Source organism: Gallinula chloropus (genome assembly GCF_964237585.1).
Source record: "Gallinula chloropus genome assembly, chromosome: 1".
In the NCBI taxonomy this organism is placed as follows: domain Eukaryota; kingdom Metazoa; phylum Chordata; class Aves; order Gruiformes; family Rallidae; genus Gallinula; species Gallinula chloropus.
In genome coordinates, this window is record NC_140085.1 from 206,670,968 (window position 1) to 206,695,104 (window position 24,137).

Genomic DNA, 24,137 nt, shown 5'->3' on the forward strand with positions numbered 1-24,137 from the left:
GGGTGTCAGAGAAGGATCATTGTTTCTAACTCCAGTTACACAGAGGAGAAGCGTAAGTGATAAACTTATTACAACTTGGATTCCCATGGAATCCTGAATGTGCAAGTACTTACTGGCAAGCCTCTGGCTAGTTTCTTAACCTGTTTTATATTTTTATGATATAACATGTATGATCATTTACATGTATAAATGTTTGCAGCATCAAAACTCCATATGTACATGGGGGCATGAGGTATCTAATTTCACCTCTTGCACCATAAGGACCTGAGTCCAGTATTGCTTTATACTCTTATTAGCATTTTTTTGGGGCCATATTAACTATGACTCTGCACAGCAACAAAATTTACTTGAAATTATACCCTTTGACCAAAGAACGTTTCGATATATATGCATTTTATTACTCCTACCTCTTGCCAGTTCTCCACATTCTCATTTTTATTCTAGAAACCTCTCAATTTCCCACTTCGGGATGTAGAACTCCTATGAAAACTTGTACCTCTGCAGCTGGTACACGCAGCGTGCTCAGCGCTGTGAGGCAGAGCCCTAGCTCGCTGTGCCTCCTGGTGGGCAAACAACCTCCTGCCTTGGCACACTACCCCTCTGCATCAGGCTTTCTCGAAGAATCCTAACCTAAAGCCTTTTCTCCTGCCTAACTGAGCTGTTTCTCATCACAAACGGAGAGGCTAACACTGAAAGTGAATGCATTCCCTCCTAGCAGGCTACACGAAGGTGTATTTTTCAAAGGTAGTGAAGACCAGCATGCAGGACTTCATGCACTCGTCCACTTGCTACTGACTGGGCAGCAGGGCTTGCAGCATCTACAGCAATCAACATCCTTGCTCATTGGAGAGGTTTTGCTTACACTTTACTGCACGTGTCCCTACCAAACAACTGTAAAGACTCCTGGGAGAAAGTGAAAATGTGTTACTGAGAATTCACAACAGCATTATGAAGTGGGGACCAGTAGGCAACAGGAGTGGCTATCAGGCTGTAATTCACCGTTGACAAGAGTCTTGTGCAGTCGCAAAGTGGCTTTTTTACTTAATTGGAGACTGTAATTACTGTCTTGGTCAGGAGTTGGGACACTGGTAGGAATGAAAAAGATTTCCCCGCCCCAGATTCTCTAGGGAAGGTGTGATGGATTTTGGTCCTCAAGCCCTGTCTTTCCTGTAAGAACTTCGCAACTTCAACTTCAGGGTGTTATTATATGCAAGAAAATTAGGAAGAGGTTAGACCAAAAAAGAATCGATTTTATGTTAGACCAAAGGCCCCTCTAGTCCACTGTTTTGTCTCTGGAAACTGGGAAAGTTGGCACCTGGAAGAATGAAAATGGAGCAAGCATTGACTTCCCCAGAACACCTTCCTGTCTTCCAACAACTTGCAGATCAAGGACTTCTGATATTAGCTGGACGTGGTGGTTTTGTATTTAACAGCCTGTAGTGGATTTCCCTTTCATGACCTAGTACAGCTGTATTTTGTCCACACTTTAAGATCCCCTATTGATGGAGTCAAATATTCACAATGGAAATCTGGCTCCAATTCAGTGATGAGAAATTCTGCTTTGTTTTGAAAATTCCACATTGAACTGTCCATGCACTTTTTCAGGAGCTGTTGCTAAGAAATGTTCTGCATAACATGAAAGAGTTCAGAAATTCAGAAGAGTAAGGAAAGTTTTCTTGTGGAAAAACTCACACATCTCTCTGCTGAAAGAGTACCAAGACTTTCAGACAACTATAAAATGCCCTACTCAGAGATGCAAATTCTCACCAAGATTTTGTGTGACAGAACCACGACTTTGAAGCAACTCATTTTTTACTGTTTAGCAGAACCCCTTGGCAGTAATTCACCTTGCTGTCATGAGACAGACCCACCTCCTCAGCTTTCCTTTCTGAGTGGGTAACACCAGGCTCTGGCTTATTCCCAGCACTCCACCTCTTTGAATGACAAATCTGCAATTTTCTACCTGCTTCCCGCTGTATTCCAGGTGCTGCAGTGAAACCAGCAAAGACAAAGCAACTGCAAACAAGAGTCTCCTGCCCTGTGGCACTGCAGTTACCAACAACGTGCCAAAGTTCCCAAATTTCCCTTTAGTTGCAGTTGGAAATGACACACAGATTTTGATGGTACTCGAATTACCTGCCTTTTACAGAAAAGTTTACAAAGCACTTTAATTCTCAAAATAAAAACAACCACCTCATGATCACTTTACCTATTCGTTAACCCCTCGTTTGTTAATGACTGCTCCTTCATAATCCTGCCTTCTTTTGAGCATGGATAACTTCAGACTCAGAGCTGTCAAGTCCTACACTCATGAGCTTTAGACTAAATCTCTGCCAGTTTGTGACTCATTGGAGCTTTCTATGATTTATTTGATTGCTTAAAATTAGGTCAAGGTTGGTGTTACTGAAATGCCAAGAGCATGTGGAAAGAAACACCCCCATCATTGCAGATGCCATCGAGCTGAGTGGTGCAGTTGACACGTCAGTAGGATGCAGAGGTGCCTGGAGAAGCGGGCCCATGTTGAACCTCACGAGGTTCAACAGGACGAGTGCAAGGTCCTGCACCTGGGTTGGGGCAATCCTCAAAATCAATACAGGCTGGAAGATGAAGTGATAGAGAGCAGCCCTGCAGAGGAGGACTTGGTGCTGGTGGTTGAGAAGCTCAACATGAGCTGATAATGTGTGCTTGCAGCTCAGATGGCAAAGTGTATCCTGGGCTGCATCAGAAGGAGTGTGGCCAGCATGTTGAGGGGGGTGATTCTGCCCCTCTTCTTTGCTCTGATAAGACCTCACCTGGAGTGCTGTGTCCAGTTCTGGAGTCCCCAGCAGAGTCACATGGAACTGTTGGATTGCGTCCAGAGGAGAGCCACAAAGATGATTAGAGAGCTAGAGCACCTCTCCTATGAAGACAGGCTGAGAGAGTTGGGCTTGTTCAGCCTGGAGAAGAGAAGGCTCTGGGGAGACCTTATTGCAGCCTTCCAGTACCTTAAGGGGCCTACAGGAAAGCTGGGGAGAGACTTTTTAGAAGGGGGAATGGCTTTACACTGAAGGAGGGGAGATTTAGATTAGATATGAGAAAGAAATTCTTCACTCTGAAGGTGGTGAGGAACTGGCATGGGTTGTACAGAGAAGCTGTGGCTGCCCCCTCCCTGGCAGTGTTGAAGGCCAGGTTGGATGGGGCCTTGAGCAGCCTACTTTAGTGAGAGGTGTCCCTGCCCTTGGCAGAGGGGGTGAAACTTCATGATCTTTGAGGTCTCTTCCAGCCCTAACCATTCTGATTCCATTATCCTATGACTTACATGGTCATAGAATTAGAAAAATCAGATTGAAGAGATGAAGGTTTGGAGGAACAAATATAGAAAAATGTTCTGTCAGCAGCTCACATGATGACTCTTGCCCACAGTCACATGAAGAGTGCCAAAACGAAATACCGGGCCCTGCTGCTCTCCTCTCTTTTTCCTTCCTCCTTCTTTTCCTTTTTTTTGTGTTTGTTTTTTTTTCCCCAGGTTACTTTTTACATGATCACCTCTATGAATCCTCTCCTCGCCTGGCTCCTGAACACTATCGTAGTAAAAGACAGGACAAGGGGCAGTGGCTTCAAGTTGGAGCATAGGAAGTTTCATACCAACATGCGGAAGAACTTTTACACAGTGAGGGTGAGGGAGCCTTGGGACAGGCTGCCCAGGGAGGTGGTGGAGTCTCCATCTCTGGAGATATTCCAGACCCATCTGGACGCCTGTCTGTGCAATATGAGCTGGGGAGCTGCTTTGGCAGGGGGGTTGGACCCGATGATCTCTCGAGGTCCCTTCCAACCCCTGTGATTCTGTGATTCTGTGAAAAGAGAGGGAGAGGCAGTGAGGAGAAGGACCATATCAGCTTCACCCCAGATTTCCATAATTTGCCATGGGACTGCACTGCATGGCCTAAATGATGAAACTGAGGAAAGATTGTGTGAATGCCTGTGTATTATCTTGCTGAAAATGTTTGCCATCTAGTGGTTTATTTGCCTCCTACAAATACAAACTTAAAAAACAGTAAAGAAGCGGAGGACATAATTATTAAAAGTTTGTATTACATCTGTTCCTCAATGTGCAAGAGCCTATACACATATATAGGAAGGATGAAACACCTCTTGCAAAGTGCCTACTGTTATAGAATGAATGTGCCGTGGAAACAAGCAACACAAACTTGTGAGACTCAGAGAAGTGTTAGGCACACACCGTTTGCCATTTTTCTTTTCTTCTACTCTGCTACTCTTACTGCACTGAGGTGTCCTGACCTAATTTGCTCCACCATGTTTTTCAAGCTTGCTCACCCAAGAGCATACATTATATAGATATGATGAGAGAATTAGGAGAGTTCTGTGTTTGGGGGTGAGGGGTGTCAGGGAGCAGCAAGAGTTGGCTGCTCTGCAAAGGAAGGTGTGCTGGCAGCTAAGCACAGTACAAGGCAAATGAAACCAGTCACCTCCCCAACAAGAAGCCTGGGTTGCAGAGCAGCAAAAGGTTAAGATCGGGCAGAGAGACAGAGGTCAGCATCAGACATAGCCCAGTGATCACCCAGCAAGTCCACAGTGACCAGGCAGGTACAAGGCCAAGCCAGGATGCCCAGTCAGTGAGTGTGTGTCAGGGCCAAACATGTGGAGACATGGGACAGTGCAGAGAGCTGCTACATGGCTGCACCGTGGCACAGGCAGAGCATGGTGTAAAGCCTCAGCTTAAAAGCGACTCCTGATGGAAAGGAGAGGCAGGACCTCACTACTGTTTTGTTTTTTGCAGCCACTCTTATCAGTGAAGGGGCTGACCTTGGACTCGGTCAACTAAACCTTTGCAAGGGGGTAACGTGCTCAGGGTCATGGCAGTCTGAGGGCTGGAACAGCGCTATGGAACATGTCCAACAGGGGCAAAGTTGGTTAATGGCAATGGCCTGACTCATTAAATTGGTGTATGAATGAAACCCCCCCATGAAGGCAGATCAAATCAATCAAACAGTGTTCAGTTTGGGGAACCAGAACTCTTGTTGTTAGCTATGGCTTTGGTAATGAGAATCAAGGAAGGATGTCTGGGTTACCAACTGATCACAAAAATATTTGAGGCTACTAATTTGATGGTTACATGAAGAAAATTAAATCAGGTGCAATCCTAGGATGTATCAGGACTGCACATTTCTATTAACAACGCTGTGTGTGGCCTGAAGTGATGTGTAATCTAATTACCCATGTTCAACAAGGGCAGGTTCACGCTGACGTATGCACAGACGGCTCAGGAAGATCACCAGGAGAACAGTAAGTTTCCCGTGTTACAAGACTAGTAACAACAGCTAAAATAAAAGGGCTGGAGGGGGTACAACAAGTAACAGGTGAACATCACACAGAACAAGACCTTTTTAAATTCATGGGCAGCACTGGCCAGGGACACCCTGGTATAAATAATTCCATACTAATAATTAAACTAATAAATTATTTGAAAATTAATAATTACTCCTACCCTTCTAAGGACTGAAATATTTTGACTCTTTTTCTTCAGTGCAGTTAATACCAGCAAGAAAACTTTTACAAAACAGATAAATGCTTATATCTAGTTACTAGAGTTGTACCTGACAGCAAAGGTTTACACTAGAAGGTCCAGAGGGTCCCTTTCAGATTTATTTTCTGCATTAACCATTAATTTATGACAAGCAGCCTTCTGGTTAAAGTCAGACTAGATTAGCTGATGTGCTCTTTACAATATTAGATGTCCAAATAAACGGTATGTATTTAGCTATATGCTGCCTTAGAAGTATGCCTATATGACTCCATGTTGTAGTGACAATATTGAAATAAACTGTATCACTTGTGGCCACACTATCCAGTGTTGCAAAAGAGTGAAACCAAATGGAAAAGAGCTCAGCTTGGGTGAGGGGATCTGAGGATCTGACTCTGAGTATTTTTTTCAGATATAGTATGTTCACATGTTAACTGCAATGCAGTTCTGCTAGTAATGAAAGAGCAACTGAAATCTATTCTACCTATATTGAACAGTGGCAACCTGCATGAAGTTACTACAGCCTCTGTGACAGGTAGCTTTTAAGGAAATTGCCTAAAAAATGGGTCAACCTCATGTCAGCTGAAATTTAGAGATACACGGTGCATGTAGGTAACTGTAAGAACTTTAAAATCCTATGCTAAATCTAGATGGGGACAGCAGAACATTTATTTTTATGGAAAGAATACTGGATTGTAAAGGAGAGTAACATGAAATAAATTTGGCATAACGGGAGTCATACAGTGTAGGTGCTATCACATCTACTTCCACGTAGCAGTAAGTGAAATAAAGTTTAAAAGACCGGGTTCAGACTAATGTAAAATTTTACATTAGCCATATTTGTAACAGGGAATTTTTCTAACGCCATTGAATCTAACTCAGAGGGTAGGAGCTTAAAGGTCTTTTCCAACCAAGTCATTCTGTGATTCTGTGATTCTATATATCATAAGCAGAGAAAACTGGCATATTCTAGTCACCTGGTTCATGGCTGGACAGTTTGAAGGCTCTTGACATTTCCACCACAACCTTCTCCTGTCTGTAAAGAAAATATACCTATTATACAGTACAATACTATCTCCCTCTTTGATCTTACTCTGATACAACACTCCCAAAATCATAAAGCATCAGGAATACTTAGATACCCCAAGTGCATCAGAGGTAAACATTTCCTCCTTTTCCCCAAATAATTCCACTCCTGTTAGAATGACTTCCAAACAAATGCTCCATTTCTTCCTCATCTCCTGAGCACTCTTCAGTCTGGGTGTGGCAGAGTGAGGGAGGATCTGCATAACCATCTAATCAAAACTGGTAGAGTAATGCATACCTTGCAGAGACCTAAATTAAGCCTACATGCACAGCCTGTAATTGATCAGGAAATCCCAGAATCTGCTCCTGCACATACTGGTGTTTGAGCCATTCACCATGAACGCCCACCTCCTGTGAAAACCTTTGATAGTGCTGCCGGCCCTTTGCTGACCCTGAGTTTTAGAGGCTGACCTGTCATAAGAACTAGTAACGAGGGACTGGGAATTTCTCGATGGTGCTGCCTGGCCATCCGGTAGGACAGCTGAGACCCCAGAGCTGCCAGCTCCCCTTCCCTGGAGCTGTACCTCTCACCATGCCGTAAGCCAAGGATCCCAGTCCCTCACAGGCCAAGCCCCCCAAGGGGCATTTGGGATGTAATAATGACTCTGTGGACAACCCCTCCAGCGGGTGCGTCAGGGCCCACTGGGCCCAGGCAGCCCTGAGTGCTCGCGTTGGCCGGAGAGACTAGAGACCCCTCACAGACCCAAACGGGCAGGGGCGCAGGATACGTCGGGCTCCACGGGACCACGTTCCCTCCACGTGAAGACTAGGGCTTGGGTCTGGAAACCAGAGAGCTTCCACAGGCCGACGGCATGATCTGGCGGAGCGAGGGTGCAGCGGGCGGGAAGACAACGACGGCAGCAGCAATACCCCTCGCCCGAGAAACTCCCTGCGCCTTTTCCATAACGGCCGGCCGCTTCCCTCAGCGCATCGCCGCGCACTTTGCGTAGCTCCGCCCTTCCCATCGTGCGGTCACCTCTTACCGCCGTCCAAAAGGGGCGGGAAGGGGGATACGTAAGTGGTTGCGAGAATCGCTGTAGCTTGCGCTGGAGGCGTAAGCGGCGGGACTTTGCCCACGCTCCGCCCCCGGTGCAGAGGCCCCGCGCTCCCGTCCTGTCGCTGCCGCCGCCATGGCTGCCCCGGGGCCGGCCCGGCTCCTCCGGGCCGCCGCCGCTTCCTCCCGCCGCTGGCTCTTCTCCGCTTCGCCGGCAGCCGGGACGAGGCCGGGCTGCGGCAGTGCCGCCGCTGCAGTGAGGGCAGCCCGGCTGTTCAGCCTCTCTGCCCGGGCGGTGCTCAGGTAAGAGGGTCGGAGCCGTGAGGCACCGGGTGACCGCCTCAAGGCAGAGGCCGCCTTCCCGCCGCGGCCGCGCCGTTTCGGCCGCTGCTTAGGCCTCGGTGCTGGGGGCAGCCGGGGCCAGCGGCCGTCCGTGACACGGTCTCCCCGGGCGGGGTCGGCCGAGCCGGGCTGGCGCTGCGTGACCTTCCTCCGGTCGCTCGGCGGCCCGCGGTGCCCCGCTGACCTGCTGTTGCCCGGCCCGCTTGGGGCAGGTCCCGGCCTCCTCCTTGCCCCTCTCTGGGCCGCGTTTCGCTCCGGCTCTCGCCCTCCCGCCCGTGGCCGCCGTGGCGGTGGCACTGAAGCGCTCCGCGGGGACAGCCTTCCGCCTGCCGCTGCCGGGGTGTCAGCCGGGCGCCCTCGGCGGGTGGGGGAGCTGAGCCGTGTCCCGCCAGGCTGTGCCGGCCAGGTTAGCTGGAGCTGCCTCGGGGCCGGCCCGGGTTGGCACCCGGCGGCGCGATTAAACCGCAGGGCCTGCGTGAGCTGCAACCCCGCTGACAGAGCTCTTGTTAAGGAAAGCTGAACCAGGGTTCCTAATGTTCACACGAGCCTTCTGAAAGGTTATGATGTTATCAATGTTGCTTTCTCATGCAGAGCAGTGCTTGTGTTTTTTTGGTTGGGGTGCTGGGGGTTTTTTTTTGTGACAGTTTGGCTAAGCTTGTGGTAGAAGGACAGCACACATCAGAGAAAGCCCAATGCAGGAGATCTCTTCTGGCCTGGGTATAGTTTTTCTTTACTGAAGAGCACTCTTGCGTCTTAAATGGACAGGACCTCTCCTCACCAGTATGTGTGAGTAGGTGTTTCACATTATATCTGTAGGCAATGTTACACAGCCCACAACAGCAGATTAGCAGTGGACATATAGTCAGAGACTGTTTATACATCCCTGGTTTTCTGGCTTGTAGTTTCCCTATCCAAAGGTAGATTGGAGCCTACATTTAACTTTGAGTATTTAAAATACAGAAGTTTTAAAAGCCTAATTTACTTGGTTGCCAGATAAGTTTTATTTGTTTTGGAACAAATAAATCTGCAATCTGCTGCTCTAGCATCAGGGATGTGGCCTAGCCTCTTTCCAGAGGATTAGGTAGTGCCTTCACGATCAAAGCTGTTTCAATAGTTGCTTTTAAACTTTCCCGTAGGTGCTCTTTTACTTGGTTTAAGCACATGCTTTTAATATGCAGACAAATTGACTCCCATAGGAGATAGGCAAGTTGCTAGTTTAGATCTTCCTGAGTGACCCTGCTGAGTGTCTTAAAAATTTAAGCACCCACTGAGCAACTGGCCTGACAAGTTGAGGCCCCTGACAAACACTTTTTAGTTCAGAAAATCAAAAGATCTATGTAAATTATTGTCAAATTTTAAAAAGTTATTAAAATTATTGAACAAAGTAAAAATGGGAGGAAAAAGAATACTAAAAAGGGAAAACATTTCCTTACCTAATAGTGATGTAAGACCTGTAATCCCACAGGACTTTCACAAGCGGACTGGATACAGATTGGAATTTATTTGCGCTCATTGCGCAAGCATACCAGCACAGAAGCTCACATAGGTGCTTCAAATGTATTGTTTATATATTCTGTATGACAACTTGGCTGAATGAGTTGGGAGAAAAAGAAAATCCTTGGGGTTTTAATCTCTTGTTTTCCCTATTTATGTGCCAGTTATTTCCTCTAGTCCTGTCACTTCAGGGCATCACACTGTTTGAGACCCAGTCCCTAATACAATGTCAGTCAGTGTTATTCCAGTAAAAAGATACATCGTTGTTTGTATGTAAAATTAGCTGTATTTGCCTAGAGGATGGAGACCTGGCTATATAAATTGTCAGCTGAAGGGATTTTTAGTAGGATTTCCCAACAGTTTAAGTGCTGCATCAGGCATTAAGTTTTCATTTCAGTTTAATTCTTTTCCTTGCTCCATTTTTTCCCCCCCATGGACAGTAGTTATCTCAGCATTCTTTTCTACCAGTTCAGAGAGCTTTACAATATTTTTGGTGCACAACACAAGTACTACATGTTTTAAATATTAGTTTAGATTTATAACTTCTGTATTTTAATTGAGGCCTGTATAATAGTTTCATTCATGAAACCTTTCAGGCAGTTAGGTGGGGCTGCTAATAAAAGGTCTGGAAATACTAGAGCTGGTCTTGCCATGTGCAGCACCAGGCTGTAGTTGTTTACCTCTGTTTTGCTTGGAGGAATGTAAGAGGTGATGCTTAACATGAAAATAATGAAGATTCAGAAGGGTACTACTTTTAAGGAGGGAGAGGTAGCTGTTAGGATTCTTGCAGTACTTAGGGGTTTTTCTTGTTTGTTTGTTTTTTGCATGGGAGGGACAGTAAACATCACTTAACAGGTTTGTTGTTGGTGTTCTGTGCCTTTGAAGCATGCTTAATTTAAGGTATCCTGGTGAAGCTTGATAACAAAGCTGATAGTAACTGTAGCAACATGAATAAACTAATTGTATTTTTGCATCTGGAAAAAAGGGCTCATCTGAACATGAATTGAGATTATTTCTGCTATCTTCAGATTACCCAAAATATGTTTTGCTCTTCCTGGTAATCCTGAGGCTACCTAACGCTTGCAGAGACCTGGCACATGTTTCATGTTAATTGTGACTAGTTCACAGTATGGTGGGGTATGGTTTGGTGCTTTTTTCTTCATGCAAACAAAAGTCTGAGTAGACATGTTACTTGACATTTATAAAGCCTAAATATTGTTTCACAGAGGTGTGATGATTATTATTATTTTAATGATGTTTCCCAGTATTGAAAAGATCTGCACAGCGTGTGTTTTCTTGCACTTGTGCAAAACTGGAAGATTTACAATGGCTATCTCTAACTTTAAAAATAAACTTTTAGTTTTAGTTACCAACCAGAGTCGATTAGACCGTGTCAAAAAAAAACCCAAACCATTAATTACTGTAGTGATCTTTATCAAGACTTAATAGTGGTACTTTTTGTCCACACCAGTTAAGCATGCACTGCCACAATGCAGTTCCACAACTGGTTGAAGCTAATGTAGGGTTGCTACTACTGAAAAGGGGATCCCACTCCTATTTCCTCATTTTTATTGTGGGCAGTGGCACTTCTGTCAGTTTTACTGGTTCAGCTGTGTTGTGGTTTTGCGCGGCAGGGTTTTGGTGGAGGAGGGGGGCTGCAGGGGTGGCTTCTGCAAGAAGCAGCTAGAAGCTTCCCCTAGGCCTGGCAGAGTAAATACCAGCTGTGCTCAAGGCTGGACTCACTGCTGACTAAGGCCAATCCCATCAGCAATGGTCATAGCACCTCTCTGAATTACACATAAGAGGAAAAAAACCCCAAGCAGCTGCTTTTTGCCACCAAAGAAGGGAGTGAGAAGATGTAAGAAACTGTGCAGACACTAAGGTCAGTGAAGAAGGTGGGAAGGAGGTGTAGCAGGTGCTGGAGAGAAAGATTTCCCTGCAGCCTGTGGAGAAGATCATGGTGGAGCAGGTTGTCCCCCTGCAGATCATGGAAGATGATGGGGAGCAGAGATCCCATCTACAGCCCATGGAGAGACCGCGTGCTGGAGTGGGTGGAGACATGGAAGATGCTGTGACATGCGTTGGAGCAAGCCTGTGCAACAAGTCCTCTGGAAGGACTTGCAGCCTGTGGAGAGACTGTGGGGAGCCAGGCTGGAGGAGTCTGGGCCTGAGAGATTGACCTGCCATAGAAGTGACCCACACTGGGACTGCTTTTTTTTTTATGGTCAGTTTCTCCAGACACATTAGCAAAATGAGTTGACTTGCAGTAATACTGGTGTAAGTATGGTGGCAGGATGATTTGGAGTGAGGATCACCCAAACACATTTTTATATTAGAAAGATTGACTTAAACTGATCATGAAGCTTAGACTGTGTTATTGCATCATAAAGTTGCAGTAACACAATTGTTTTAAACTGATGTAAATTTCATATAAAGGGCAAATCTGACTGTGTACCAGTTCTGACATTCAGATCACCATTGACCTGTTGAGGCTGGTTTTCAGCCAGGTTTTTTTCCAGACACACATTACTTCATGGCAATGTGAATACTGGAAGGTAGAAGCAACAAAAAGGGGAGGCAAGGAGCGTTCTTGCTGTGCCAGATTAAAGTGTAATCACAGGTGAAGACAATTGCAGGTATATTTTGAAAATTGGGAGGGAGATGACCTGTCTCATGAAGGTTGCAGTGATGTGATGGATGGCTGGTCATACTGCTGTTTTGTCTGTTTCTTGCAATTGCCTTATCCTGTAATAAACAGTATGGTTTGGGTATTTAACAAATATTTAATACTTGCCATGTCTACACCTTGGACAGAGAATGGTCATAAATGCAGCTACATTTGCATCATGTCTTTTGTCAGGGTTGTGTTAGTCATGTTGACAGAAATATTTCTGTGAGAGCGTAACTTTAAACTGCTTCAAAAATCCCTTCCAGAGCTCGATGAAATACAGTGTCAGTGGTTTACTTCGGCTGTCAGAATGTGAATCTACCTTTTCAGATGCAATCTAAACCCATCAGTCTGCATCTACCAGCAAAGGTGGTGGATTTTTTTACTAGTATAAGAAGTGGGTGCTTGTTTCCTTGGTTGTGCTGTAGGAGGTGTTAGCACAGCAGAGGAGTAAAGAGAAGAGCAGAGTGGTAACTTAAACCCCCACAGAATGGTTTGCTGGAGGTGGTCCTTTGATAGCATGGGTGACTGCAACATTAATTACACTTTGTAAAAATGTGTCTTGAGATACCTGAATTTTATTATAGTGAGTGCTTCAGTTGCATTCTGCAGATCAGCATGGTCAATCATTATTATCATTTTGAAATTAATTTATTGTTGATAGTAGCTTGTGACTGCCTTCTGGAGAATGGACTGAGGGATGATATGACAAGGACTGAACTGACATCATAATGAATCACAGCACATATCACTGCCAAATGCACTTACAGTTGTGGCAAGTATATTAAGTCTAGAGCAACAAACATTTGTTGTTTTTCAAAACAAGCTAGGACTCAGATTGCTAAAAACACATTTTCTTCTACAGCCAGTTCCCAAAATAATCTGTTTACTGATGATTTGGTATGACCACTTTCAAATTTTTGCTTTAATATTCAGCTCTGTAGGTTAGAGTTTTCCAGGAGGTGGCTTGATTTTCAGGCTTGTACACTTCCAGTATGGTAGATCACTCAAGGCTCACAGTTCCTAAAAAGATGAAAGGGAATATTAAGGATGCTTTTCTTAAACACAGATTTCACATTGAAACATAGATTTTTGCATTGGCTTTCAGTTCTATTTGTATCTCTCATCTCTTGGCAGGTTTCTTCATCTACCCAACAAGTTTGACTTGTTTTGCTCACGTACTGTAGGAAAGAAAATAGTCTGTTTAAAAGCAAACAAACTGTGTTTTATTTGTTAATATATTAAAAACTCCTTTAATTTACATGCAAAATATCATATGGAACACAAAAGCTCTATTTTTTCTCCATATTGAAAATCTTGATTTTTTTTTTTTTTGTACGCAGACCTCATGAGAATTTTCTCAGAAATAATTGTCTGAAAATCAAAGCAGGAAAATACAGAATCTTCTTTCTTTGAAGCCAGTGTCTGAACTTTGAGCTTCAATAGAATTAATATTTACAAAGTGAAATCCTAAGGGAATCTGTACTCAAAAAAAAAAAAAAGGGGGCAGAGTGCTTTTGGAGTATTTTCATTGTTGGGAGGAAAATTAAGTTTTGGAATGAAACAAAAATCCTTGAAATCTTAAGCAGAAATAGGAAAAATTCAAGTTTGTCCTAAATGATTAAGATTAGAACAATAAAAAAATTTTATGAATCCAAAGCAAGAGTCCTCAGAAAAGTGTGAAGAGAAGCATTTAAAATAACCTCTCTTATTTGATGAAATACAAATGTTGTGCCTAAAATAAAAGCTGTGACTCACTTCAATGAAGGGCAAAACATCAGGGTCCAGTATAGCTTCTAATGACAAAACACAAACGTTTTTCACAGCTCTGTTCAGTGTACAGCAGTAGATGCCTGTACCTGTTACAGCTTTTAAAACAAGTAACTTAGTTTTCTGTGTTCTTTAGAGTTGATAGTGATTACTGGTTTAGTAGTATTCAATCAATTTTTATGATCTAGAAATACTCTAGAATTCTTTCTTTAATTACATTACACCTTTCTTTTTCAGATCAGAAGATAAAATAACTGTTCATTTCATAAATCGTGATGGTGACAAACTAACAGCCAAAGGAAAACCTGGGGATTCGCTGCTGGATGTTGTTGTTGATAATAATCTAGACATAGATGGTTTTGGTAAGTAGATTCACTGAGTACTTTGTTCAGTGTCTAGAAATTATTTTCTGTTACTGCTCTATTGATACATATTTATGGAGTCATTTAGATTAGAAAAGATTTAGTTCCTCAAGTTCAACTGTAAATGAATAGTTAGAAAAATATATAGGAATTATATATAAGTTATAAAACCTTTAGTTGGATTTCTTCCCTTCTATTCCCCACCCCCTCCCAGGTGCACAGAATGTTTTGGGTCATTTTCTAAAGAAATGTTTGGTGTGAGCCTGGCCTGGATGTTAAAAAAGGGGAATGTGGGCAGTGGTGTCAGGATGGAATGTGGCAGATGCCACCTGCAGGCTGCTCTTGACTGCGAGGCTCTGGAGGCAGCACAGAACTGATGTATGTCTAACAGCATCTGCTTACTCTTCTAATACTGTCTCAATTGATCACCGGGCTTTTTGTAGCACAAATTGCTGTAGCATCTGACTGTGAAGTGAAAGAAGAAACCAAGTCCGTGCCAGTTAGTAGGGAAGACCAAGTAGCTTAATTCTAACTGAAGGACTGGAGTAAAGGATGCTAATGCCTAGTGAAGTTCTTACTTGGTACAAGTTCTATTTAAAATCAAAATAGGAGGAAGATAACTGCTTCCGTATTCCTTCAAGCTTTGCTCTTTCCATAGCTGGTTCCATTGAAGCTGTAGTATTCTCCCTGTACAAAGCAGTCCTATTTGGTAATGCAGTTAAATACCATAGGACAGGTATTTACATGAACGTAAGCTTAAGATAATAGTACAAGCTAAACCAGGAAGTGGCACTGCAATTCACATAGCTGTGTGCATGTCATAGAGCAATTAGAGGAGAAAAACAGTTGTCTAGGGTAACAGAGTTAGAAATCCAAGTTGTATTTTATTTAAGTGCAAATACATTTTACCCCTAGTAGTAAAATCTTTAAGGATTTTAGATCTCAGGATTATGGTTGAGAGCTCTTGCATCTACAGATGCATATATTTGGGGAAGAAGAATTGCCTCAAGGCTACTTATCCCAACGCATTGCAGACTTATGTAACACTTGTTAAATATGTTGTGTAGGCTTATGGCTGGTCTGCTTGTATTGTACAGCAAATATTCTCAGTCTGTGTAAATATCAGCCATGTTAAAGCATTGGGGGAACGTAGGGGGAAAAAGATAATGCTGTCAACAGAAGCCAAACAAAAATTGGAGATACTGTTGTTACAGTCTTATAATATATGCTTGTCCCATTTCAGTAGTAATTTGCAGATGAAACATCATAGTAGGGCAAAAAAATACTGCAGTATATTTAATGTAAACATGTATGTTCTGTGTTTAGAAAAAATGAGAGGGAAAAAATGTGTATCTTGCCTATATTCTTCTGTCACTAGGGGGCATCCCATGTGCATTAATAAGAGAAATGTTTTTGGATAAAGCCTTAAAACTGTTGAATGGTTCAGCTGCACTCAATTTCTTTGCTACTACTCGTTTTAGAGTTGCAGAAGAGACCTTCCACTTCAAATAGAATGGTCAGGGTTTGTTATATTGTTGCTTTTTTTTTTTCTTCCCACCAACATTAAAATGCATAAGCAATGCATCAAATTTTACATTATTTGGTAATTTAAATCTACTTTTTCCTGTGTGTTTGCATGTAATTGAAGATGTGATATAAAAATCAAGTCTTATAGTAGAATGTCTTGCTCACTTAGAATATGTGCTGTTGGTAGTGTTACTGCATGTAACCGTCTGGTGCTTTCTGTATGAGACTTCAGGTCTGGTGAACCTTGCTGTTTCTTTTCATAGCTGAGGTTACACACATGCAGCCTTGCTTCCCTTTGTTTCCATATGAGTACAAAGGTGATGTGACAATACTCTGGCTCTGCTTTACCTGGAAATAAATGAAACTTGGCTAATGTCTTACCTGGCTTTGCTCTTATCAGTTTAAGTTGGAGATGGAGGTCTGCGTGACACACTGCCAATCTCCTCACAAGTATGAAGAGGTCAGCTTTCTCCTGTGCCAGCTGCATGTTTCTTTTGCACAAAAGTGGAGAACCAGTCATATACAGTGACAGAGTCAAATTTAAGTGTTCAAACTTTAACTGTCCTGTGGTGACCTAATTGCTCTAGCAGGTCAATGTAGTTGATATTTGTTCAATTCAACCCAAACAAATTATTAGAACCTTGGCTTGAGCTAGATTTCCTAGTAATACCTGTAGACTTCTTTAACATAGAGGAGACCATGTTTCTCTAGCCTGACTACTTTTGTTGCTGTGAATTAGTGTTCTGTGAAGTGAGAATAAATACTGAGTATAAAATTCCTTCTTCCAGTATTTTGGAAGAATTTTTGTATAGCGGGTGTCTTTTGTTTTACTTCTTTTGAGAAGGTTTTCTCAATGTTTTGAGAAAGAGAGGGATAGAAAGATCAACCATGGAAATAAATCCGATACTGTTGACTGACAGCATTGTCTGCTTTGACATTCTTACAGTAGAAAACTTCTCTCATTAAATGGTAGAAGAGGAATTAGTATTTTAACTACAGCATTCAAGTAAATCTTAATGTTGCGGGGACTATAGAAATGCTACTGATAGTTGAGTGCAGAGTAGCTATATGGATGACAATATATAAACCATTAATTTTACTAATCAACAAAGATATTTGGATGATACAAACACATATGAAGGATTTCTTCTGAAACTCTTCTGTAAGTTGCAACTTGGATTTTCTGTTTCTCTTTAGGTGCGTGTGAAGGAACGCTAGCCTGTTCAACTTGTCACTTAATCTTTGAAGACCACATATTTGAGAAACTAGATGCAATTACAGATGAAGAAATGGACATGTTGGACCTGGCATATGGCCTCACAGAAACGTAAGGCAACATAACAATTTTATACATCAAGGAACAGAAAGAAAGGTTTGCAGATAGGGCAGTCCAGTGTTCTTAGAATGCCTTAATTGGCTTTTAATGAGTAGCTGGATTCTTCTACACAAATGAAACTGCCAAGTTTAAATATCGCTTATCTGAACTTCTACTAAACGGGTGTTGGTACTGTTTTTGTGAACTGAGGAGTGGCAATTGTTGGTACTTGCTCTTCAGAGGTGCCTGATCTGCATCAGGCAGATGTCATACTGAAGCATGATCAAAACTTTTTTTTAACAAAAATTTGTCACTGCTGTTGTGTGTGAATAGTTGTCTTGTTTCCTATCCCTTCTGTTTTCTGTCTGCATTAGTCTGTAGCTAGTTAATGTTTTTATGAATGTTTTTACATTAGTATTTTAGTTTTGGTCAGATCTTCTTTTCATGGAATCACAGAAGGGTTGAAATTGGAGGGAACCTCTTGAGGTCTTTTGGTCCAATCCCCTGCTCAAGCAAGGCCACCTAAAGCCGATGTCCAGGACCATGTCCAGACAGCTTTTGAGTATCTCCAAGAATGGAGACTCTACAACCTCTTTGGTATTTATGTGCATTGATAAGATCCTCTCCCTGAGTCTTCCATAGAATAAAGTGTCCCACATGGTAGTGTCCCCACTTGTCATGCTTGGTCATGTGTCAGTGCTGTTGGAGCACACAACCCAGACAGAGTACTTTTGTCTGAAACTAATGCCAGTGTGCTCCAACTGCTAGTCGGTATTTCAGTGCATAGGATTGGAGTAGTGGTAATCTAACCCTGTGTTCTGTCTCCTCCATTGCAAGCCTTGTAAATAGGGTGTTTCATCCTCATCACTGACCCCCACAGAATCATAGAATGTTAGGTGTTGGAAGGGACCTCGAAAGATCATCCAGTCCAACCTCCCCACCAGAGCAAGATCACCTAGATTAGGTCACACAAGAACATGTCCAGGCAGGGTTTGAATGTCTCCAGATGAAGGAGACTTCACAAGCTCTCTGGGCAGCCTGTCCCAGTGCTCCGTCACCCTCACAGTGAAACTTTTTTTCCTTATGTTCACATGGAACCTCCTGTGTTCCAGCTTGCACCCCTAGCCCCTTGTCCTCTGTCACTGGACATCACTGAGAAGAGCCTGGCTCCATCCTCCTGACACTCACCCTTTACACACCTCAGTCTCCTCCAGGCTAAAAAGACCCACCCATGCCTAGTGGGCCACACTACCTGCTGGTGTGCATAGTCTGTGTCAGAATGTACCCATGTGAAGAGCAGGCTGATATACAGGGCTTCATAAGCTCTTTGCTTCGTGCTTCAGTGGAACTGTTGTCGAAGTTCTTTGAGAGTTTTTCCAGTGATGTCGGAGGGCTTTATACCTGTCCTGTAGAGGGTACTCGTTGCAGAGACATAACTTGCACATCTCACATTTCAGCTGTCATGAAAATCAATACATTTTTTAAGATGAGGGCCTAATTAGAAAGGTTAAAACAAAACTGTTTTGAATAGCTGTTGAACAGTTGAGATTATTAAAAGTAGCAAGATGGGGACACACAGGTACCCTGGCAAATGAAACATTTTAAAACGAATACTGAAGGAGAAAAAACTCTGAGAAACACCTTGCTAAAAAGAAAGAATCGTTTCTAACCTGTCACAAGGAAGCTTGTCTGCATGAAGAGACAATGACTGATGTAGAACGTGCACTTAAAATTTAGAAAGATAAAATAAAAGTTTCTTTTGTGTTGCTGTCTCTGAAGATGTTATATAGGATGTCGTACACTGGAAGGTTTCTTTCCAGAAGGCTTCCTGAAGTATCTATCTAAAACTGATGTTTCCACAGAAGTTGTGTTACAGTGAGTAAGTAACAAATGATAATAAGTAGGTAGCCTTCACCCAGGAGTTCTGTAGGAATTCAGTGTGACATTTCTGAACTTCTGTCTGTAAAGCTTGATGAGTTGGTTTAAAACTGCTTCCCCATCAAGGAATGGGAGGTAGTAACCCACCTTTTAAAATGAGATCATTGGAACTGGAGAAGAGCGAGTCTGATGCCATACTGGACACATTAATCATGTGTCAATGGGCTGTTGGTGGTTTTAAAATTTCTACTAAATAATGGTAAAGAGAGAATTCAACAGAGCTTTTATAGAGGGAATTAACAGATATGTGAGGTCTTCAAATGAGTCACTGAGCATGAAGAAAGATCTTACAGTTCATACAGTTTACTTGGGTCTAGAGAAGTTTTGTGTTGCAGTGGGAAAAGAGCAAAGGCTTGTGTGTGTGATCAGCAATGTGATCTGATGGTGATCAGTGCTAGGTTTTATGTAATAAGTGTATTTGTGAAAGACTTGGGAAAAGATGTAGAGAGTGAGGTTTGTGTATAGTGTTGTGTTACAGTGTGGTAAAATAAACTGTCAGTGATGGCACGCAGAAGGCTCTTGTGTCATGGAGCAATGGGAAATTAAATTAGGCATTAAAAGGTTCAGATTAATCCATGTGGAGAGGTGAGTAGAGCAGTACTTAAAGCTGCATAAAATAGTCTGTCAGCTAGGTTGTGTCTTTCCAGGAATGTCACCCTAAGGTTCGGGGTAAGAATAACCTCAAATAGATAAATCAAACACGTCTAACACTAGATAGGAAGAAGTAGAAAATACCATTATATTGCAAAATTGGGATTCACCTTATCTTTATACTTGTGCCACTCTGACTTCCTGGGTATTTTGGGGGGAGTGCTAGGGGTTTTTTTGTGTGTGTTTGTTGTGTTTATCTAAATAGTAGAATGAGAGAAACTGTAGAAATGGTTAAAGATGGAATGGCTTTCTTGCAGGGACTGACTGGATGATGTCTTTTTCTGATCCTAACTTGTGCAGCCTTGATGTGTAAGGGAATCTGGTTAAGTATCTATAAAATTGTAAATGCTGTGGAGGAATTGGAATTAGAAAGGTAGTTTGTTTCTTGCAGTATTATTTAGTGTTGCCTAGTTTTTGTACTGCCATGTAGCAGACTAAAAGGGCAGTTTCATTTCACAGAAAGTAAATCCATTGCCACACTACAGAGTACGTGTGCAATTAGCATGGGTCTCCAGTGAAAAACTGACACTTCAGTCAAATTAAGCCTTGCAGTGCTACATATAAATGTCAGATATTGCATCTCTTGAATAGATTTAATTTCTAAAGCTATTCTTACAGATGCATATTCATGAGAATTAATCTTCTGGTAACATGTATTTATACATACATTCCAATCACTTGAGGTTGATGTATACGCTCATTTACATAAGTGTTACTTTTGCATATAGCCCTGAATCAGGAGCTTTAATAATGGTTGATCACTGCATGCTTGGGAGAGCTCTGTGTAGGTACTAGTGCTTGGGAGAGATCTGTGTAGGTACTAATGTAGTAGCATTTTTATAATATCTGCCTACGTTCATACACTGATTAAATTATTCAACTGCCGCAGCAGGACGTTGCGTACCTTTGCTGGTGTTTAAGTATTCTGTACTAAACTACCAAGGCACGGGCACTGAATAAAAGATTCCCCTGTAATAAAAGTGACTTGTGATGTCTGCAGAATTCTGTGGTGGTCTTAAATCTTTCGATTTTAAAAGCTTGCATACGAGGCTTTTTTATGCTGAGTGGTAGGTAGAAAAATGAAGGATTACATCTTCCTCAGGTGCCACGAGTATTTTATCCTGCTCCTTCCTGTGTCTCCACTATTTCTCTGGCTTAATGACCCATCCTGAGTCCCTTAGTTTGAAAGCATTGGGGCTGCCTTCGGGCCCTGGATGGGTTAGGCTCTGCTTTTGCTGAGGTTTTCAGTCGTTGCCTTCCTCTCTTCAGAGATGTCAGATGTCCCTTGGGAGAGCAAGTGTCATTCTGTGCACTTGTCTGAATTATTAGTGAACCACTGGAGATGCAAGAGCCACCTTCTAAGTTGCCTCAGCAAGTAAGAGGTACTCGATGTGCGACTTCCCTGTCCTAAGCTCTGTGTAACTCGCGGTTATTGTCACCTCTGTCTTTGCATTGGTGGATGCAGTTCACCAGTGGTCTTGGTTAAGACCATGCACAAGAGTAGCTGTTTCTAGGTCATAATGTGTTTGAGATGGGTAAACTTTGGAGGCAAAAAGGGGTAAATGCTGGTAGATACTTGATTGGCTGGAACTAATGACAGCATTGTATTTCCCTACAGATCCCGTTTAGGCTGCCAAATCTGCTTGAAGAAATCAATGGATAATATGACTGTTCGAGTACCAGAAGCTGTTGCTGATGCTAGACAATCAGTAGATATGAGTAAAAACTCCTAAAAGAAAATATCTTAGGGGTTTTAAAGAAGCTTAATTATTTTTATAACTTATTTTTAAATGTGTAATTAAATATGGAAACTTACATAATTGTGAGTTCTTTTATATGACTATCAATATTAGATTAATGCTATTTTAATTTTCTTTATAGAACCTCCTATATTTTTACGCTTAAAATGCAATAATACTTCTTATAACTGATCATTGGATAAGTGATAGCAAGTGCATTATAGATTTCATGTAACATTATTCTGCCAAAACCTTTAATGAATTTTGAAAACCGGATCACAATTACAAGCCTTCTCCCAAAATTCCCTAGGCATTTCTAGGTTTCAGACCTGGGTATACAAGGGCAAAACTTGTAAGGCTGCATGGGGTCTCCTTGAAGTGTTGTCACTAGAGATGGTACGCTCAGAGGTGATTCGTGTTCTCAGTAAACATGATACTTCCTCAGCAAACGCTGGGTTTTCAGGGTAGGGACTCTGCAAACTTTGGAATCTTAATAAGATGCTTGCAAAAAAAGTGCTAAAAGCATGAAATCCAGGGGCCAATACAGAATGTTGGCACCTGCAGCTTAATTGCTGCGGTGCGTCTCTGTTGCCTAAACCAGAAGTCAATAAATCTCAGCTGTATTTGTGTTTGACTACACTGCAAATGTGGGATTACATGTGGTTTAGATGGGTAAAGCCTTGCAGCTGTCTAACGGGGGAGCACATCTGCCAGAGGCTAACCTAAACTCTTGGCATTCTCTGAAGATGGCTGACTTGGATTGAAGAGGGCAATGCTTGTCCATGTAGCACTTGTTCTGAAATCTTTATCTCTTACTGTCTCTGTTCTGACCTTGTTCAGGAGGCAGTCTGATGTCAGCTAGGATGTTTGGCTTGCAGGGATTCCAGGATTTGGGGCCTTGCTTTCAGGAGCTTTTCCATAATGGTTGGTGTGAAATGACCAAGTATGTGTACTCCATATAGATGGACTGGGCTCCTCAAGAAGGAGGACCCCCGGGGTGGGATGGCATGTGGCCTCTTGATGAAAATCTTTCAGTTTGGTCTTGTTCTAGTGTTTCTGAAGTAGACCAAAATAAAATAATGAGCCCCAGACTCGTTATTATCCTCTCCAGTTTTTGTTGCCTAAATACTTTTATGAAATGATTGTCACTAATTCAGTAGTTGTTACCTTTATTGGGTTATTTGCGGCATATTTATATATGTAACATGTTTACATACATTTGAATGATGCATTCATTAATGCCTTATTTGAATTGGTGACGACATCTAGACAGCTTTTCTTGCATCGTTACATTTATGGGAGAGGGGAAAAATATTTTTCAGTGTTGAATATTGTGATTATTTTGAGCTTCACAAAGAGGAAAAAAAGAAAGTCCCTCTTTTTGTTATAAAAAGAAACTTTTTTCTGGAACTGTACTGAAAATAAACCTAGTTCAGACTCCTTGATTTCCTGCGTAGCTATTACTTTGTTTCCTGGTGTTGCCGTTGGACTTTCCCCTCAAACAAGATACCCTTAATAAGGTCTGATAAGAACATAGTTGTAGAGAGTTTTCAGAATACACTTCCTTCTCATCTGAGTCAAAATACAACCTCAGAGTTGACGTTTCCTGGCTCTTTGAGAGACTGAGAGAGCACGGTTGGGGAGGAGGGTGGGAATAAATTCAATAAATGTTCTGAAGATACTGCTGTCTTCCTCTTCAACTGCTGCTACTCTAGTAGTTCAGAAGTTACCCTCCCACAGTCAGGCACTAGGAGAAACCTGTTCTCACTTTGTATTGCCTCTGTCCTGAGCACATTTGTATATAGTGGTTATTAAACTCTTTAGCTTCCAAGAGAGGGAACCTGGGTTATAACCAGACGTACTGTGTGTTCTTGCATCAGAAGGAAATCCGAGGCTTTGGTATAGGTGTGGGGTAGATGTTGGTGCTTGTTGGGTTTTGGGATCTTCTTGGTTTTTTTGTTGTTCGGTTTGGTGTGGTTTTTTACATACAATACCAGGCACTTCTCTTTGTGGGACTCTTGAAGTGCTTAACACTGTTACACAAAGTGAAACAGCTCTCATGACACAGTATTCTTTCTAAGCCACGATCGCCTCCTTGTGCGTTTCCTGCGACAGCTTCTCATTACAAAGACTTTGACGTTCCTCAGCCTGCCTGTGGAAGGAATTATTTAGCACAGTGAGGGGGGGAAAAAAGGACATTTCAAAGTTCATCTCAAACTCTGGAGGTATCCTGTAGTGCATGCAAATGGAGATCTCAGAAGGCAAAGGACCTGACATGTAATCCCCAAAATGCACAGCTTGGAGATACTTGTTTCTTTATTGTCAAAATGATTTGCAAATAAATCTTATTTTATACCACTTTCTGACACACCTTGTTTGTACTGATTTTTCTTCCCTCTTTCTCCAAGCCATTGAATGTATTTTTGGGTGTGCAATGGAACTTAACAGTTTGTGATTCACATTCCAGTGTAAGTATGAATTATTGTCTAATGACACACAATTAAAGCATCAAAACTAGTTAAATATCTATTTCTTTCCTTGTTCAAATAAAGATTTACAGGTAATTTGCTTTCTAAAAGCATTAAGCATTTCCTTTCTCTGGTAGAACAGGGATTTGAGCCCTTTCCCCTCACAATTACAGAGAAAATCAGAACTGCCTTTGTTCCTTCTGCTTCTAGTTGTGTGGCACATGCTGATATTGGTGGGTGGAACAACCTTTACTTCACAAGG

At 42.4% G+C, this 24,137-nt stretch overlaps 1 protein-coding gene across 1 annotated transcript; it reads left to right on the plus strand.

Moving 5' to 3' along the window:
• Positions 1 to 7,720: 7,720 nt before the first annotated feature.
• FDX1 (ferredoxin 1) lies at positions 7,721 to 23,773 on the plus strand. The gene is made up of 4 exons (XM_084272186.1): positions 7,721 to 7,904; positions 14,113 to 14,237; positions 16,962 to 17,091; positions 21,287 to 23,773. The coding sequence occupies exons 1-4, from the start codon at positions 7,738 to 7,740 to the stop codon at positions 21,399 to 21,401; spliced, it is 537 nt and encodes a 178-aa protein (XP_084128312.1). The 5' UTR covers positions 7,721 to 7,737; the 3' UTR covers positions 21,402 to 23,773.
• Positions 23,774 to 24,137: the final 364 nt, after the last annotated feature.

Excerpts from the sequence above, each read along its gene's own strand:
- FDX1 (XM_084272186.1), top strand. The coding sequence starts at position 7,738 with ATGGCTGCCCCGGGGCCGGCCCGGCTCCTCCGGGCCGCCGCCGCTTCC. Across the intron at positions 7,905-14,112 it reads TCTGCCCGGGCGGTGCTCAG|ATCAGAAGATAAAATAACTG; the intron begins GTAAGAGGGTCG and ends TTTCTTTTTCAG. Across the intron at positions 14,238-16,961 it reads TCTAGACATAGATGGTTTTG|GTGCGTGTGAAGGAACGCTA; the intron begins GTAAGTAGATTC and ends GTTTCTCTTTAG.